The sequence below is a fragment of the Haliotis cracherodii genome, unplaced genomic scaffold (assembly GCF_022045235.1).
Source record: "Haliotis cracherodii isolate W230 unplaced genomic scaffold, xgHalCrac1.p SCAF_12, whole genome shotgun sequence".
In the NCBI taxonomy this organism is placed as follows: domain Eukaryota; kingdom Metazoa; phylum Mollusca; class Gastropoda; order Lepetellida; family Haliotidae; genus Haliotis; species Haliotis cracherodii.
Window position 1 is genome coordinate 36833720 of NW_027266267.1, and position 18151 is coordinate 36851870.

General features: G+C 39.9%; 1 protein-coding gene across 2 annotated transcripts; it reads left to right on the top strand.

Moving 5' to 3' along the window:
* Positions 1-2830: 2830 nt before the first annotated feature.
* Positions 2831-17114, top strand: LOC139458397 (rRNA 2'-O-methyltransferase fibrillarin-like). Of its 2 annotated transcripts, XM_071239815.1 has the most exons (10): positions 2831-2934; positions 4287-4472; positions 5067-5081; positions 6974-7033; positions 8057-8151; positions 8578-8748; positions 9347-9479; positions 13704-13816; positions 14259-14404; positions 15279-17114. In XM_071239815.1, exons 1-10 carry the CDS (start codon positions 2922-2924, stop codon positions 15292-15294), a joined length of 948 nt encoding a protein of 315 aa, XP_071095916.1. In that variant the 5' UTR covers positions 2831-2921; the 3' UTR covers positions 15295-17114. The 2 variants fall into 2 exon arrangements, with proteins under 2 accessions (XP_071095916.1, XP_071095915.1); XM_071239814.1 differs by lacking the exon at positions 15279-17114 and having other exon boundaries at positions 14259-14429.
* Positions 17115-18151: the final 1037 nt, after the last annotated feature.

Sequence of the window (18151 nt, forward strand, 5' to 3'; positions counted from 1 at the left end):
TTTCATGTAATTTTTCAAGGCTAGTATAAAACTATACTATAACACGTGTGTATGCGTGTGTGTTGTGCACAAACCCGTGCGTTAATTTGTAATTCCTGTATATTTATTCTATAATAACCCATTAACGTGTTTTGGGACCTCATCTTTCCAACAGTCAGTTTTCCCTTTATGTCAAACAATAGTGACTTGTACCATGTGTTCCCGTGTATTATCGGGTGAACAAATGACTTGTCTTTGCATGTGTTTTTGACAGGTGCACCAGTTGTGCAGGATATGCTCACCTTTTTCCACACAGCCACCATTACTAGTTGATATTGATTCATTAACACGTGCTCATGATAAAGTCTGAATCGTACACATTCGTGACCAACTCTTGTTATTCCGGGACAAGCCTAATAGCAACTCGTGCCCCTCTCGTGGCCATTTTTGCGACCAGGATCCGTCTTTGCGCAAACGGGCATACCCTAAACAATTGTCAACTCGTAACGTAATGGTTCACATATAGCTCCCCACATATCATATATATTTCAGATGCAATTTAAAGCACATCGGGACGTGCGGAATTATACGATATGATTGAACACATTTAAATGTGTCTTGGGTCTAATTTTAGATGCAAGACATATGTAAAATCAAAAATCAAAAAGATCTTCTTGCAGGTTACGGAAAGGGGCGAGTGGTGACGAATGAATCGTGCAATCGACTCTGCTTTTATCACATATTTCTTATGAATATAGAAAGGGTTTTGTCACTTATGTTTGTTTATGCATGGTAATATACAGGAGGCGAGACCTCAATACACTCTCTCTCTTCCATTTGTTTTTTGTCCGAAGGGCTTGACACAGGGGAACATATTCCCAAGGCAAGGGAGTTAACTAGATAGACACAATTTTATGGATAACAACTTCTTAATACTGGGAAAAGCGACGTTTCGGTATAGATCCTTATACCGTTGTCAAGCAAGACTGAATGAGGGAGAGAGAGAGTTTTAGGGATTTTACGACCGCTTCAGTCATCGGCTATTTCGCAGTCGGGGCTAGACGGGTTAAACAATAATAATAAAATGGTGGGAAATAAGAAAAGTAATCGGCTGGCCCAAAAAACTGTAAATAAGGGGGGATAAAGAAGAAGTAAAGGGGGTAGAGGGGGATGAGAGAACTTAGTGAGAGTGTAGTAGAGCTGTAAGAAACCTAGTCTATTGGGAGCAAGAAGTAAATAGACTTATAAATGGTATATAATCAGTTGTGTAGTTGTGTTTGTTGTTGTTTATATTGTGGGCAGTGGTTGAATATGTGATCTAGGTTTTCTGGTATGTTACAATGAGAGCAGTTTGGGTGTGGGTGTCTGTTTTGTTTATGGACTGTTTGGCGTTAGCCTTTTCTTTATCGGTATTTAGGTTCGGAAAGGTGGGGGCTGAGAAGGAGTTCGAGGTGAGTGAGTGAGTTTGGTTTTAGGCCGCTTTTAGCAATATTCCAGCAATATCACGGCGGGGGACACCAGAAATGGGCTTCACACATTGTACCCATGTCGGGAATCGAACCCGGGTCCTCGGCGTGACGAGCGAACGCTTTATCCACTAGGCTACCCGACCGCCCCGATTTTGAAGTGCCCTTTATGGCCGTAAGTGTTTTCCATAGAATTTTGGTATTTTGTTTCCCCATTTTCAAGGAGCTGGTAAATGTTTTCCATTGTTTTCTTTTGGCTGCTCTTATGAGTTGTTTGGTTGAATTTCTGAGATTTCTGGCCCGGTGGGAGTTCCCGCTTGGCTTTATTTAGTGCTTTTTTCTAAGTTTTCTACATTTTTCAAATTATTGGCTCCACCAAGGGACAGGAGTGTGATTGGGTGAAATTTTGACTGTTGGAATGCATTGTGTGGCTATTTTATGTATAATGTTAGTGAAGTTTGAGTTAAAAATGTCATTGTCTGTGTTATGGATGTGGTTGATGTTTATTTGGTTGCAGAGGAGGTACATAACTTCACTAACATTATACATAAAATAGCCACACAATGCATTCCCACAGTCAAAATTTCACCCAGAAAACTTAGAAGAAAAGCACTAAAAAGACAGATTTCGCCAAACAGTGTCAAAAGCTTTAGTAAAGTCTATGAAAGCGCAGTATAATTTTTATTATTTCTTAAAATTTGCATAAGCATATAAATTACAAATCTATTGTCAGCAGTTGAGAGAGATTTCCTGAATCCTGCTTGAGCAGGTGTTAGAATATTATTTTTATCTAGGAATTTAGTTAAACGGTTGTTTAAAATTCTGGTGAATAGTTTTCCAAAGCAACTAAGGATAGATTTTATTCGTGCATGTGTTAAAGGTTTTCCAGTCAGCCTCATTTAAGTTAAATTTGGATTGCTGGGAGGTATACCTAAAGGGGGGTCGATTGGGGATTGGGTTTGAGGTGGGGATGGATTCTGGGTGGGTAGTGAAATCGAAATTTTGATGGGCATGTGGTCACTGCCCCAGGTGTCTGAGTGTACCTCCCAGCATTGTTTTGATTGGAGGTGGGGGGTGCTGATAGTTAGATCTACTGCTGAGGGGGCATTGTTGCCAATAAAATTGATGACAAGAGAAATAACATGTAATTTTCTGTAAGCAAATGCCTACATCTAATACTCAGTATATTTCAAATATGTCGTGCTTTTGATTTCGATTTAAAGCTTCCGAGTTTCGACCAGCTCCTCACAGCGATATCCCGCTTTCGGAGCTCTCTATACCATGTTACCGAGTGTGTACCGAATACGCGCTGGGCCGGAGCTTAGGATTCCGCCGGTACGTTCTCGACTCGTGACGAGTGTGTTTCAAGAAGAGTTATCGTTCTTTGTCGGAAATCAATTGCATGACGGGATAGTTCCAAATCAACACACGCACGTGGTCGAAACATTTCATTTCAACAAGTAACTTTAAGCAATTATGGGGAGACCAGGTATGTATTTCTCTCTGCTTATGTTCCTTTTATTCAAGTAACATAACATAATGTCTATGTAGTCTCAATAGTTGCGTGTTATGTTACGCTTGCTGTCCTAAATACAAAACTAAATTTCAAGATTCTGGCGCCGCGGTAGCGAAGATCAAGTCAAGTATGGAGTGTTCAAGTCGGTTGTGATGGGTACCCGACTTGGAACATAATTCATAATGTAATAGAACTCGTCAGTTGACTGTTTTAGTTCAATCCGTAACCTAAACCTTAGGGTCCAGTTTTGGAGTCATCACGGTTTGATAAATTCGCAGGGAGCTTCCTAACACGTGTACCAAAATTAAATTAAGCCACGAGGCGGTTCTAGCTTTCTCTTAATTTCTGTCGTACACAGTTATATGCTGTTAACATCGCACTCATCTCCGTCAAAGCTGATGTGTTTTTTTTTCGTTAGGAGCAAATTGGCTCGTGTTGTTTCGGTGAAAAAATAACAAGGCTTAAATTCAAGTTATTGTTTGGGTGTTGGGAACCACTTCAGAGCTAGTGGTGAAAATTTTAACGATTGATAAGTCTTTGCTTTGAACAGAAACATTGGCTCCTAAACCTGCAACAACAACATTGTTCGTTATGCTGAGTGCATGTAATTATTGCAGTGCATGTAATTATTGCAGTTTGTGACTTAAGGAAGTTCAGAATCTTAAGAACTGTAAGATTCTGTTCTGTCCGGTAAGCTCAGCAGACCCCTGAAGATCCAGGGTAGAATAGGTCTTCAGCAACCCATGCTTGTTGTAAAGGCCGATTATGCTTGTCTTAAGAGGCGACTAACAGGATCGGGTGGTCAGGTTCACTGACTTGGTTGATGCATGTCATCGGTCCCAATTGCGTGCAACCCAAGCACTTGCAGAATAACTGACTTCGGTCATGTTTTTATTGGAGGCAAATTGAAAAAAAAACAATGTGTGTTTTTTTTGCTTACGGAGCAACTATAAAATTTTATTTGCAGATTAATTTGGAAGCCAGTGTTTGTCAAAGCCTAGAATACAATATTAAGGCCTTGGTGGTATGAAGCCAATCACGTTGCAGAAACAAATCATGGGTATCACTAGATAGAAGAACTTCCCGACCTAATGACCCTACTCCCACAGTGTGGTCACTGAGGCAGAAACGTCTCTCGTGGAATAAGACAAGCAGAGTCGTGGTTATCACCTGTTGTTTGCAAACATTACTTCAGAACTCTCAATTTCAGGGTGCTTTGATGCACTTCAACATTCTAAGTTGACAAGTGCTTTGAAATTGTTCAATATGTTGACTTTGGTTTCCTGATAATCACATGTAGATTAAGTAAATTTTTTCGTTTGCAGGATTTTCTCCTCGGGGAGACAGGGGTGGTTTCCGTGGACGGGGAGGCTTCAGAGGGGGCAGGGGTGGTGACAGAGGAGGACGCGGTGGCTTTGGAGACAGAGGCGGACGTGGTGGACGAGGGGGTTTCCGCGGGGGACGTGGAGATTCACGTGGCTTCCGTGGGGGAGGTGGTAGAGGAGGTGGTGGTAAGTCATGACAGTTTATTCATTTCTGTTTACATGCAAGTATAATTACATGGTCAGGGCTGAACAAACGCTCGTCCTACTTGGCGAGTACATATTTCAATCATGTTAATTCATGTCTAATCCTTACAATCAATATTGGCAGGATATTGTCGAAACTAAAATATGTTATTATGTCTCAGACGTTCTCCATTATGATAAGGAAATACATGTCGCTTATATTATAGACAGAAATGAACAGAAATTCCTTGCCGTAAGACGCGACTATGTTTGTCGTAAGAGGGGACTCTCTGGAGCAGGTGGTCAGCCTCGCTGACTTGATTGATACATGCCGTCGTATCCCAATTGCGCAGATCATTGCTCATGTCAATCACTGGATTGTCTTGTCGGGACCTAATTATTTACAGACCGTCGTCATACAGGTGGAATATTGCTGAGTAAGACGTTAATCAACAAACAAACAAGCATAGCATGTTTGAATACTTGATCATGTTGATGCGTAGCCCTCCATTGATCTTGATCAGACCTCAGAATGATCATTTTCAAAATATTGTGCTGCAGTGGGGTTTGTAATCAGAATGTTCTTTCTCTTTCCAGGTCGAGGAGGCAGAGGTATGGTATCACCAGCATATTGTATTAACGGTTAAGATCGTCAGATCATTATCATAAGTCCAGGAATAGAGTAAAGACCTTGAGTTTTCTTACCCTTTCATATTTACATAATTAGGTTCAGCTGTTAAGCAGAGCTACAGATAAGCAGCCTGTTTGCGTAAAAGACGCCCCCAAAATATTCAAAACCCAATTGCTTTCAATCAACTTGCGTACAGAAACGCATGCATTAAATCAAAAACTCAAATGCGTTAAAACAGCACGCGTAAATTCCCAATGAAGCTTTTTCAGCATGCGTACAAAGTAGCTAATTTACATAACATAATTACGAGCTCATTTGCTTGCCGAGTCAAACCTGTGTATTTAGAACAGTTATATACATCTAAAACATTATTTCATTTTTTTAGTCTTAAAATGTTTACTAATTTTGGGAAAACCCCAATAGAGTGATGAATAGATGAGGGAACAAGTATTGGTAACCCAATGAAAAATGTAATAACCCAATTAAAATAGAAACCCAAGAGTAAGAACTCAATTGCACAAAAAGTTATCTGGAGCTCTGTGTTAAGTTTGTTGAGTCATGTTAGTGTGGTGCATGGTTTTATGGAGGCCTGCTGTGGGGCCAATATTTGGCAGCAAGTGTGCGAGTTTACATTTTCCAGTTAATACAATAAAACCAAATGTGATGTCTCGGTCGAGATGATTGGTATTTCACTGATAATGAGACAAATAGATAGGGAAAATGCTTTAATGCTTGATTTGATCTTATTGCATTAAATGCAATATGAAAATACCTTTTGAAATTGAGAAGGTAAGAACTTAATGCCAAAATTCACATTTTAACAAGATGACGTAGTTTGCAATCCTTGATAAGTCCTGTTGTGCATGGAAACAGATTTCTTTTTGGGATACCGTATTTGAGGTAATAAGCGCCCCACTCTAATAAGCGCCCACAGCGAAATTTGCTAATATATTGGCTAGTGAACAATCCCAATTAGCACCCCTTCCAATTGATCAGTGTACACAAGACTTAGTTATTCTCATATAATTCGTCTGTTATATGCATCCTTAATCATGGGAAATTAAATTCTGGGAAAATATATCTGCCGTGTATAAACATTTCAGGCTGTCAGCAAAAACCACAAAATTTACGATCTTTCAACTCTGTTTTTTTCACTAAAATAATATTCTAATAAGAGCCCCCTATTTCTAATTTTGAGAGCGCCCTGGGCGGTTATTATGTCGAATACAGTATATCTTCTGAAATTATTCAGGGTTTGATTTAAGGAACTTGATTTAACTGCACCAGGTGCGTGTTGACATGAAGACCCAAGTTGCACAAGACAAAAACCAGGTTGCACCCTGGTCCATCAAGTCATCCAAGATGAAACATAGATGCATAAACTTGTCTTAATATGTACAATCCCAGATCTGACTATCATGCATCAGGTATTACACAGGACACAGCAGTTAGTGATGTGGTAGGGCGAAAAAAAGCAGAGAAATATTGAGTGTTTTCAAAGATTGTGTTGTGTGGACACAAGGGTTAATCAGACACTAATTTAAAAATATTTTTTAACATGCATGTGGTGCATGCAGACATAAATATTATGTTGCATTTTTCAATGTGCGATAGTCCAATCATATTTAGCACAGTGGGCTTGATGTGACAAGGGTGACAAGGGTGGAAACAGGACTTTGATAAAAAAGGCTAGTGGACGCTCTTGCCTCGGGATGATGGGGCTGTGATAGTAACGTACTAACTATGCATTAATTCAACAGCAAAGAACTATTTCCTGAAGTAAACGTGGGTAGGCTTGAGTAGGCTGGGTTAGACATTTTTCCTGTGACCTAAATGGTGTGTCCATATTAATTGTAAATGTTGTCTTCTACAGGAGGCCGTGGGGGCATGCGAGGTGGCAGAAAGGTGGTAGTAGAGCCCCACAGACACGAAGGTCAGTCATTTATTCGTTCTGTATGTTTAAGAAATAAACAACTCATTGTTTATAACACTCTGGACACACAGTGCAAGGGGAATAAAACGTGAGAGGCACAGCCACGAGTGTTTCATTGTATGATAAACAATGACCACAGGTCGTTTATTTCTTAGGGGGCAGGGGTGGCCCAGTCGTCGAAGGCGCCACGATTCACTGTGCAGAGTTGCGTCCCTTGGGCACGTCAGAAACCTATGATTGTGGGTTCGAATCCCGGTTCGCCCCGATTATGTTTCTAGGTTTGTCAGCACCATACCTGTGCTCGTGGGTTTCATCGAAGTGGTAAACGTTTGGGACCTGCATCACTTCGGGCTTTCCTCTCACATTAAGCTGACACGCCGTGATATAACTGGAATACTGATGAAAGCGGTGTTAAATCCAATTCACTCACTCACTCAATTATTTCTTAAATGAGACATCAAAATTATGTTGGTTGGTTGGTTTGTTATTTAACGCCACACTCTGCAATATTCCAGCTATATGACGGCAGTCTGTAAATAATCGAGTCTGGACCAGACAATCCAGTGATTAATATCTTGAGCATCGATCCACGCAATTGGGATCAATGACATGCATCAACCAAGTCAGCGAGCCTGACCACCCGATCCCGTTAGTCGCCTTTTACGACAAGCAGTCAGGCTCGCTGACTTGGTTGGTGTATGTCATCGTATCCCAACTGCATGGATCGATGCTAATGATATCAATCACTGGATTGTCTGGTCCAGTCTCGATTATTTATAGACATGTCATGTAGCTGGAATTTTGTTGAATGGGGTGTTAACAAGCAAATCGACTTCATGGATCAGAACACCTGTACCACTTTAAGCTTTCCTCCCACCTTAAGCTGATGTATCCCGTCGGGATGGAACAGAAGTACCATGTGTATTTTCAATCACTGGTTTGTCTGTTCCAGACTGATTGACAGCCTGTTTGACTTGCAGGGATGGCAATGTGCATAATTTCAGTTTTGTTTCAATGTTTTAGGTGTGTTTATTGCAAGAGGGAAGGAGGACGCTCTGGTGACCCTCAACCTCACCCCTGGGGAGACTGTCTATGGGGAGAAGAAGATCAGTGTTGAGGTCAGTTGTACATCATAGTTAATTCATCTCGTGGGGGGGTGGTGGTGGCATGCTTGTCGTAAAAGGTGACTATGCTTGTCGTAAAAGACGACTATGCTTGTCGTAAAAGACAACTAAGCTTGTCATAAAAGGCAACTAACGGGATCGGGTGCTCAGACTCGCTGACTTGGTTGATACATGCCATCGATCCCAATGGCGTTGATTGATGCTCATGATGTCAATCACTGGATTGTCTGGTCAAAACTCGATTATTTTACAGACCGCCGTCATATAGATGGAATATTGCTGAGTGGGGCGCTACAACAAACGAAGAAAAACAAACCTCCCACATTAAGCTGACATGCCATGATGTAACTTGAAAATTTGACCCAACAAGATGTGACTGCATCATTTAACAATATTCACTTCTTTTTTACTTCCCGACAGGAGGGGGAGACTAAGATTGAGTACAGAGCCTGGAATCCGTTCAGGTCGAAGTTGGCTGCTGCCATCTTGGGTGGTGTGGAGAAGATTCATATGAAACCAGGGGCCAAAGTTTTGTATCTTGGTGCAGCTTCAGGAACAACTGTCAGCCACGTGTCCGACATCGTGGGCCCGGTAAGTTCTTGCAGTTTTTTTTCAGTGGATTTATTGTGGGACAAGGGAGGTTACTCTGTAAGACATTGTGGGACTGTTAAGTTCTGGCAGTTTATATTTAGTGGATTTATTTTGGGACAAGGGAGGTTACTCTGTCCAACATCTTGTGACCCGTAAGTACTGGCAGGTTATATTTAGTGGATTTATTTTGGGACAAGGGAGGTTACTCTGTCCGACATCTTGTGACCCGTAAGTACTGGCAGTTTATATTTAGTGGATTTATTTTGGGACAAGGGAGGTTACTCTGTCCGACATCTTGTGACCCGTAAGTACTGGCAGTTTATATTTAGTGTATAATTAGTATTCTGAGAATAGGATCTCCAATCTCAAACTGAACTGATTAAACAGACGTAAATTCATCTCGTCAATAGCAACGTAGAGCTTGATATATTGTTGTACAAGGGAGGCTACTCTGACATAACAGAATCAATCGTAAGTGACACGTGATTTAGTGGATTCAGTGTAGAATAAAGGAACTTCATCCAGACGTGTTGAAATGTGAGAATTTGGGAAGGTAATGTGCTGTGTGCTATTCTGGACTGTGTCAATTCTGTTTCAGGAGGGTTTAGTGTATGCTGTAGAATTCTCACATCGGAGTGGCCGAGATCTCATCAATGTTGCCAAGAAGAGGCCCAATATCATCCCAATCATAGAGGATGCCCGACATCCTCATAAGTACCGAATGCTGGTTGGTAAGTGGCACTACGTGTAACAGGTGCCCCGCACTTGTTTCTCTGTCATCTTAGCCGCGAATAGCTGGAATATTGCTGATGCGGCTTTAAGCAACATTTACTCACTCACTCCCTCTGTCATCCCTCACTCTAGAATTTGAATTGTGCAACATTAGTCCAGACCCGTATGAGCAGCCACAAATACACATGTGTGCACGTGTCTATATAATCTTGAACAGTAATCTTGAACATGTTGAACCCCATTTCACCTCACCTTGTAAACATCCTTGACCTGTATCATATGAGTAGGGAGGTCAGGCCCGGCGGCCATCTTGTTTATTAAATGAAGATTAACAAAATTCATCACATTTCAGCTTTCATTAACAGAAAGAACAAGAAGATTCATGCTTATGAAGAATGTCTAAATAAAACATTATGCCTATTCTTGTTTGTTCTGTTCGCTTATTTCACCATGAATAGAATGTTTATTTAAGAATGCAGCTTCTTTAGATTACAAGGGTATGCACTTTTTGCCAAAATGGCACCATAAAATCTTGGTACCTTCGACGTTGAGGGAAAAACTAGGAGGTGTGCCTGGATTCACATTACAACAATACTTATATCACATGACAGATGGAAGACTCTATTTTACGACTTTGATATCGTTCTGGAGCTAGCGGCGCGAAATTTGAAAACAAAAATCATTCAAAGGTAAGTTTACTAACATTTTCAGTGAAAATTTTAAAATGGCGGCAAAACGAATAGCTACTATGTATTTCAAGACTATCTAGTTTCTAAATATTGTAATCGAAAAACTGTAAAATTCTAGGCACACCTACTTTTTTCTCAACAAAGTTCCGTCGTTTTCATCTAGCAGCCGACATTACCGCCGATCAGACGAGCTTATTGTGGAAGGGGACAATGCCAAAGATGGAAGTGTCCCACGGACAATGTGACAGGTAAAACCCGTTAAAAAAACCTTACATAAGTAGAATGTTGGTAAATCAAAAATCATGTTTCCTTTATCAGATATCAATTGATGTTATTTGTTGAAAAAGGAAAATAAACAACAGGAAAAAGATTATAGAGTTACTACCTTTCCCCTATCAATAAAATTAAACTCGTCCAAGGTTTTTCCTAGCTGTCGCTTTCAGTAGAAGTCTTGACAATAAACACATTCAAGACTTCGTGTGTATATTCACAATCCTGAAATGTCCCCCAAAATACCACTTCCATTGAATTGTTATATTTGGAACGCATTCTGTTTACATTTCATCCTAATTAGGCCCAATTTCCATCACAGCCGTGACGACAGCTCTGTCGCACTCCGAGTGGGCTTGGTCCATAGTAGGGGTGACAAGGGAGAAAGTACAGGAATTGCTGACACGCCCTGTCTTAGTTGGGGGGACTAAGTCTTTTGTAGACGTTGTAATTTGTATTGATAAGCAATAAACATTTATTGTTGGGGTAACACAATGTAAAACTTTATTTTTATGTACATTGAGATTTTCATGGCAGCCCATTTCCCCGTATCAAAATGGACTAGTCCACGTTTCGTAGCGCGACTGTTTACAACTTCATTATTTTTTAAAGAAGGCATTTTGTGCGATTTCACATCTGGTTACCATCTACACACATACTTGAAAGCACAGCACTTTGAAAAAAGATTATTGTCAGCAAGATTCAGCTAGCTGCCACTGAATTGCCGTCATACAAACATGAAAACAATTGTCAATTTTACTTCCGGTTTGCTTTGCGTAAAGATGCCGCTGACTTATCAAAATGAAACTGATGACACTTGAAATATACCCCGGTACTTTATCCTGACAACTTAAGTGAAATGTTGCTAAAAAGTCATGAAGTTAATTGTATACGCTATACAATTAGAAGGAAATGTTGACAATATATTTGAACATTCCAAAATTTAGTTTTCATATCTACCAATGAAAAAATGACTGCGAAAGGGGGTGATGATGGTCAAAATATAATACAACTGCAGGGGCAGTGAATCATGAAAATAGTTACAGTGCTTTATTTCCAAACAAAAATAAATTATGTTATAGAACTTAAATTAATACTGGAATTCCAGTCAACTTAACATGATTTCATTTTGTAGACTGCATCCTTATTCACCAAATATTTATCAATTTTAATATTGTTATCCATGTATTTATTATATGATTATCATCACTTTAAAATAGATCTATACAGGTTTAAATTACATTTAGCAAACTGAACAATATTGAATGGCCCTAGTGTGTGATAGTGAGTGATATGACTTTGTGTTTGATTTATAACCTATCCCATATCACACTTTGCATTTATTCAGCCGTTGGACAGTGGGGTGCAAATACCCAAGCTTGTAAAAGACCTATTATATATTAATGAGATTAAGTCAGGTAAAGATATTTTTTCCTGAATATAATTACACATTACAATTGCTTCAATCTTTTCTTCTTATATCTCCCTTGATACAGAACTGGATATGAGTTCAAGTGATTCCAAATATTTGTTACAGATGACTGGTCACTGGATGAGATTAGCCAACCAGTCTTCTGCTCCTTGGAATTCTGAAGGCTGGTTCGTCAGGTGAAAGACAGCAGTGAACACTTCGAATTTAATACAAATTTAAAATGTGTATTGTAAAATCTTCATCAGACTTGTAAGTGTGTACTCGGTCCGGTCAGTCGACGCGATACAAATGCGAATAAAATTGATCAAAACTGCATGTCAAGGTTGTTGTTCTTTGTATTATAGAGGAGATAAAACCTTATTACTTGCAGTAAGAGGAACATGATGATGCACCCCAAATGGAGCATTGAAAGATGTACATGCCTTCCAAAATTCACTGAGATATCTTCATTAAAAAAATAATTATGTTCAATTTTGTGCATGTCATTGAAGGAATTCCAATCACTGCATGGTGCCACATCTATTTTCAAATGAAAATTGATAAAGGTACATTTTCGTGATGATTTTTGAAAATGATAATGAAGGAACTGATTGTTTTTTACTCTATTTATTGTGAATAAATATTATTGTTGACTCACATCAAGGATCTTAAAATGCAAATGAATTGTCAATGCACTTCTAACACCATTCAAAGTATGGTAATTTTGGCTATTGTTGTGCATATGAATGGCCATTTTCCATGTTTTTAAATGTTAAAATTAAAAGTTATGATACAGCCAAGGAGCTGATTGTTAATGGCTTGGTTGAGACTATTTCTTTCCAGGTAAATAATGTATTAAAAATAGGAAAATACCTTTTCAGTTTATTTTCCCGGAGCTTTTTAATCCTGAAAAATTTGCAAACTTAATGGCGGCCATCTTGGAAAACAAAATGGCCGCCTTTTACACTCCTTAAAACAGCCATATCTCAAAAAGTTGTTGACATAAATTAAAAAGGAAAAGTGTTTTTTATTCATTTTCACATAAACTAAATGTAGATGCATAAACCTGTATAAAATAATTTATGTACAAAATAAGCCTGACCTCCCTAATATGAGGCTTTCTTCCCATATTTATAGTGTTCAACCTGACATTATAGGTAACTGAAATACTGTTCAAAGCTGCATTTAAACCCCACTAATTTGCAATTCTCATAACTTGTGTTGTAAGGGCTTTGGGTAGACTGACACCAAGTCTCAGGAAAGACATACCATATTCTACGTAATAAGCCCCCAGGGTGCTCTCAAATTTAGAAATAGGGGGCTCTTATTAGAATATTATTTTGGTGAAAAAAACAGAGTTGAAAGATAAATTTCATGGTTTATGCTGACAGCCTGAAATGTTTATGCATGACAGATATATGTTTCTAGAATTTAATTGCCAATGATAAAGGGTGCGTATAACACACGAGTGCGTATTATAGGGGAAGGAAGCGGTGCGTATTATATGCGAAAAGGGGTCGGAAGGGGTGCTAATTGGGATTGTTCGCTAGCCAATATATCAACAAATCTCGCCATGGGCGCTTATTAGAGCGGGGCGCTTAATACGTCGAATACAGTAACTGAAAAGGTGCTCCTAGTGAGATGGGAGGATCAGTCCTTAGGAAAATCTAGACCCGCTTCATTAAGGGCTATGGCGCTATGGTTAGCCGAAGACCCGGGTTCGATTCCTGACATGGGTACAAAGTGTGAAACCCATTTCTGGTGTCCCCCACAGTAATATTGCTGGAATAGTTGTATCACTATTGTATGTTGTACATTTGTGTCACTTTGTATGAACTGGTCCTTTCTTCTAGGTATGGTGGATACAATCTTCGCAGATGTTGCTCAGCCAGATCAGGCCAGAATCGTCGCCATCAACGCACACATGTTCCTGAAGAATGGTGGCCACGTTGTCATCAGTGTGAAGGTGAGACCCTTCTTTTAAGCAACTCACTCAACAGTACCTGTTAATGTATATGATGTGTGTTGCGGTTTATTATACATTAGGATATACCCTTGGGGATTCCGGTTCAGAATAGGTCCCTATTAACCAATGCTGCATTAGGCAATATTCCAGCTATATGACAGCGTTCTGTAAATAATCAAGTGTCCAAGTTGTAAAAGGCGACTAACGGGATCAGGTGGTCAGGCTCGCTCACTTGGTTGATGCATGTCATCGATCCCAATTGTGTGGATCAATTTTCATGATGTCAATCACTGGATTGTCTGGTCCAGACTCGATTATTTACAGACCGCCGTTAAATAGCTGGAATATTGCTGAGTGCGGCATAAAACAACAAACCAACATTCACTCACTCACTCTCTCACTCACTCACTCTTGGTCTAATGTACTTGAATGCATGTTTCAGGCGAACTGTATTGATTCGACAGCCGAGCCCGAGGCCGTGTTCGCAGGGGAGGTAAACAAGCTGAAGACGGAGAAGATCAAGCCGCAGGAACAGCTCACATTAGAACCATACGAGCGAGACCACGCTGTGGTCGTTGGCTGCTATAGGTCAGTAATGCAGATGCAGTATTAGGCAATACTTAACATCATCAAATCATGGATTTTCTAAGGAAAATTACAAGTTTTGTTGGGACTGTGACATGACACTCTTATGTGTTTTATGACCTTCTATGGATATATAGACTGCTTCCATGGTCTAGTAGATAGAGCATCTGCCTAGAGGGTGGAAGGTCGGGGGTTTGGTCATCCCAAAAGCCATTAAAAAGATGGTATTTGTTGTTACCCTGCCTGCTGCTCGGCATTAAGGGTCGTAAACAAGGACTGGACTGCTCAGTCTGAGTGGGGTATTCATGTTAAAACTGTGGCATGTTATCACTGGGCTAGCACTACAAACATGATAAAATCTACCTTAAACCTACTAGTTGAAGCAGAAAAACGCGCACGCACGCACGCACACACACACACACACACACACACACACAGGCTTGTCGGTACATAAGTGCAGTAATCTTGGACAAGACGTGAAACCCCATTTCACCTCATCAACTATTGATATTTTGCTCACCAGTGCCACACGTTTTGGTGAACTGTTACCATGGTTACATGACTCATTTATGATACAGGGGTGCAAGGGTCCCAGTTGTCTTTGGCACAACAATTCTCTGTGCACAGTTGCATCACATGGGCACACCAAATCCCGTGATCGTGGGTTCGAATCTGGTTTGTCCGCACCATACCTCTATGCCCAACTAGCTCACTCACAAGTTATAATACAATCTCTAGTTTTCACTGCTGATGGAAATATTTTACATGCAAAAGAAATTGTCAGCGGTTATTGTTTGCCAGTAAAATGTTTTTGAAAATATGGTCAAACAAAATCTTTTCGATATTTTTTAAATGATTTTATGAAATTTGTTTCCAGAGCACCAAAGAAGTAAACGCCACACCCCTCAAAATCTGGATGAAATGTGATGGGGAGGTTTTGACTTCTCCGAAGTAAGGATGAAGAAAAACTGTTCTGACCTTCATCATTACCAGGAAACGTCTACAGACTCTGATGATGATTTTCGGCATTATATGCCATGTGTAGGGGCGTGTCAAGCCATGTGTAGGGGCGTGTCAAGCCATGTGTAGGGGCGTGTCGTTCTTCAAGCCATCAGTTGCCTGTCAACTCCTTTGCCCCATTGGAAGATTTTGATGTACTATTGTGGACTTTGCCATGAGTCATACATAGATGTTTTAATTAATCTGTTTTTTAAAGAGTACAATTGTTACGCTTCCAGGGATTTTTCTAGAGCCAGTCAGAGGCCAATATTCGACCCTCAAAGCCCATTTTTAGTGTCCCCATAAAAGCGGCTTTAAAGAAGATTCTTTTATTAAAGTTCTGACTGTTAAGTTTTTGTAAGTATTAAATTGATAACAGTTCCAATGAAGAGTAAGAGGTCTTTTGGCTTGGATATAACGATAAAATAAGATATCGCTGAATATGAGAAAATAAACAAAATGAATTTTCCCAGTTTGTCTACCAATGCGCTAAGTTGGAACACTAGATAAGTCCCTGGCTTCCCTTCCTCAGAACTGATAGTTAAAGATGAGCAGTGTATGTTTCTGCTTGACAGTGTAATTCTGGTAAGTAGGGCTTGTTTTGTATCTGGATAGAACTCGCACAAACTACTTTGACTGTGCCAATGAGCTCATCAAGTTTGTTATTGTTCTGTCATCTGATCTGAATATATGTACCGGGTATGTGGCATTTAATGTTGAGTTATGAGATATGTAGTCATGTTACATAGAGGAAGGATATCAGAGATGGTCATGAAATCAAGTTTAGTTGTGTTCACATTTGCCATTTAAGTTTTAAACAAAAAAATAAAAAGCAACTTTCCTGTTGGTCTCACTGCATCCAGGACAATCGGTTGCTGCATTTTGCTGTGCAGAGTTGCTCCCCTTAGATGTGCCTGGATCTTGTCACTATGGGATTCAAAGCCAGATTCAACCTGGATTTAACCACTTTACACTTTCCTGCCACGCCGCCATGACGAAACTGAAATAGTGTTTAAATGTGGCAAACTCACTTTTTAAGAAGAGAAGCAAGTCAGCTGTTTGAGTGTGTCAGATGTGTTATCCTTTCTTCCAGTAAGGCAAAGATGCGTCAATTCTATTCTCAGTTTCAATGTCATTTAAGGTATTATTGTACCTGCCCAGATAACAGCAACCTATGCTTGTCGTAAAAGGCGACTAACGGGATCGGGTGGTCAGGCTTGCTGACTTGGTTGATGCATGTCATCGATCTCAATTGGGTGGATCGATGCTCATGATATCAATCACTGGATTGTCTGGTCCAGGCTTGATCATTTACAGACCGCCGTCATATAGCTGGAATATTGCTCATTGCGGCATTTAACAACAAACAAACAAACAAACAAGCCCAGATGTTATGTTGCAGACCTGACATTGAATGGCCTTGACACAGACAAGCTGTTAAGAGGAGTGGTGTTTTCAGGATTTGTGAACATATGCACACATACTGTGCTGTTAATAATTTGATTTTCCTCATTAAAGTCTTTTGGGTTCAATACTTTAAAATCTGGAATACCTTGTTTTGTATTGTGGAGGATTGTGTCTGAAAGATTGCAGTGATTTCGGTATTTTGTATATCATGTTTTAGATCATGAGGTTCAAGAAACATTGAAACGTTATGCATAAATCATTTTATTTCATCAATACCACATTTATTTCTAAAATGTAATAAATATTTTGAAAAAATATTAATTTGTTTTGTTTCAAATATTTTATTATGAAATAGCCTTGATACCCCTCATATCAACCACTGCTGACTTAATTTGCCGGGTTCCGTTGTACAAAGCAGTCTTAGCGCTAAGGTGATCGAAACTCCCATACCTTAACATAGCCTAACGACAGTCTTAGCGCTAAGGTGATTGAAACTTCCATACCTAAACATACACTTACGACAGTCTTAGCACTAAGGTGATCGAAACTCCCATACCTTAACGTAGGCTTACGACAGTCTTAGCACTAAGGTGATCGAAACTCCCATACCTTAACGTAGGCTTAAGACAGTCTTAGGGCTAAGGTGATCGAAACTCCCATACCTTAACGTAGGCTTAAGACAGTCTTAGCACTAAGGTGATCGAAACTCCCATACCCTAACGTAGGCTTAAGACAGTCTTAGCACTAAGGTGATGGAAACTCCCATACCTTAACGTAGGCTAAAGACAGTCTTAGGGCTAAGGTGATCGTAACTCCCATACCTTAACATAGACTTACGACAGTCTTAGCGCTAAGGTGATCGAAACTCCCATACCTTAACATAGACTTAAAACAGACTTACATATTTATTTGCTTGTGTATTGCTTTCAAATATTTTCTAAGGATGGGGAGCAGGAGCCTAGTGGTTAAAGTATTCTCTCATCACGCCAAAGACCCAGGTTCGATCCCACACATGGGTACAATGTATGAAGCCCATTTGTGGGGTCCCCAAGCCGAGGTATTGCTGGAATGTTGCTAAAAATGGTGAAAAGCCATACTCACCTACTCACTAACTCTAAGGATGGCCCATTTACTGGTCATAAATATTGTATGTTATAATATGAATATTATCCGAAGGATGTTGTCGTGTCTCCTGCAGTGACAAATTGACTACAATACTATAACTCCAGGAACTCCAGACCCAGCAAAATCGATAGCAAATGTGCATAACAGGTGGCAGTGACTTGGGCGCATATGGCCTGGGGGAACACAGGCAGGAGCCGTCTCCATTTTATTACAATACAA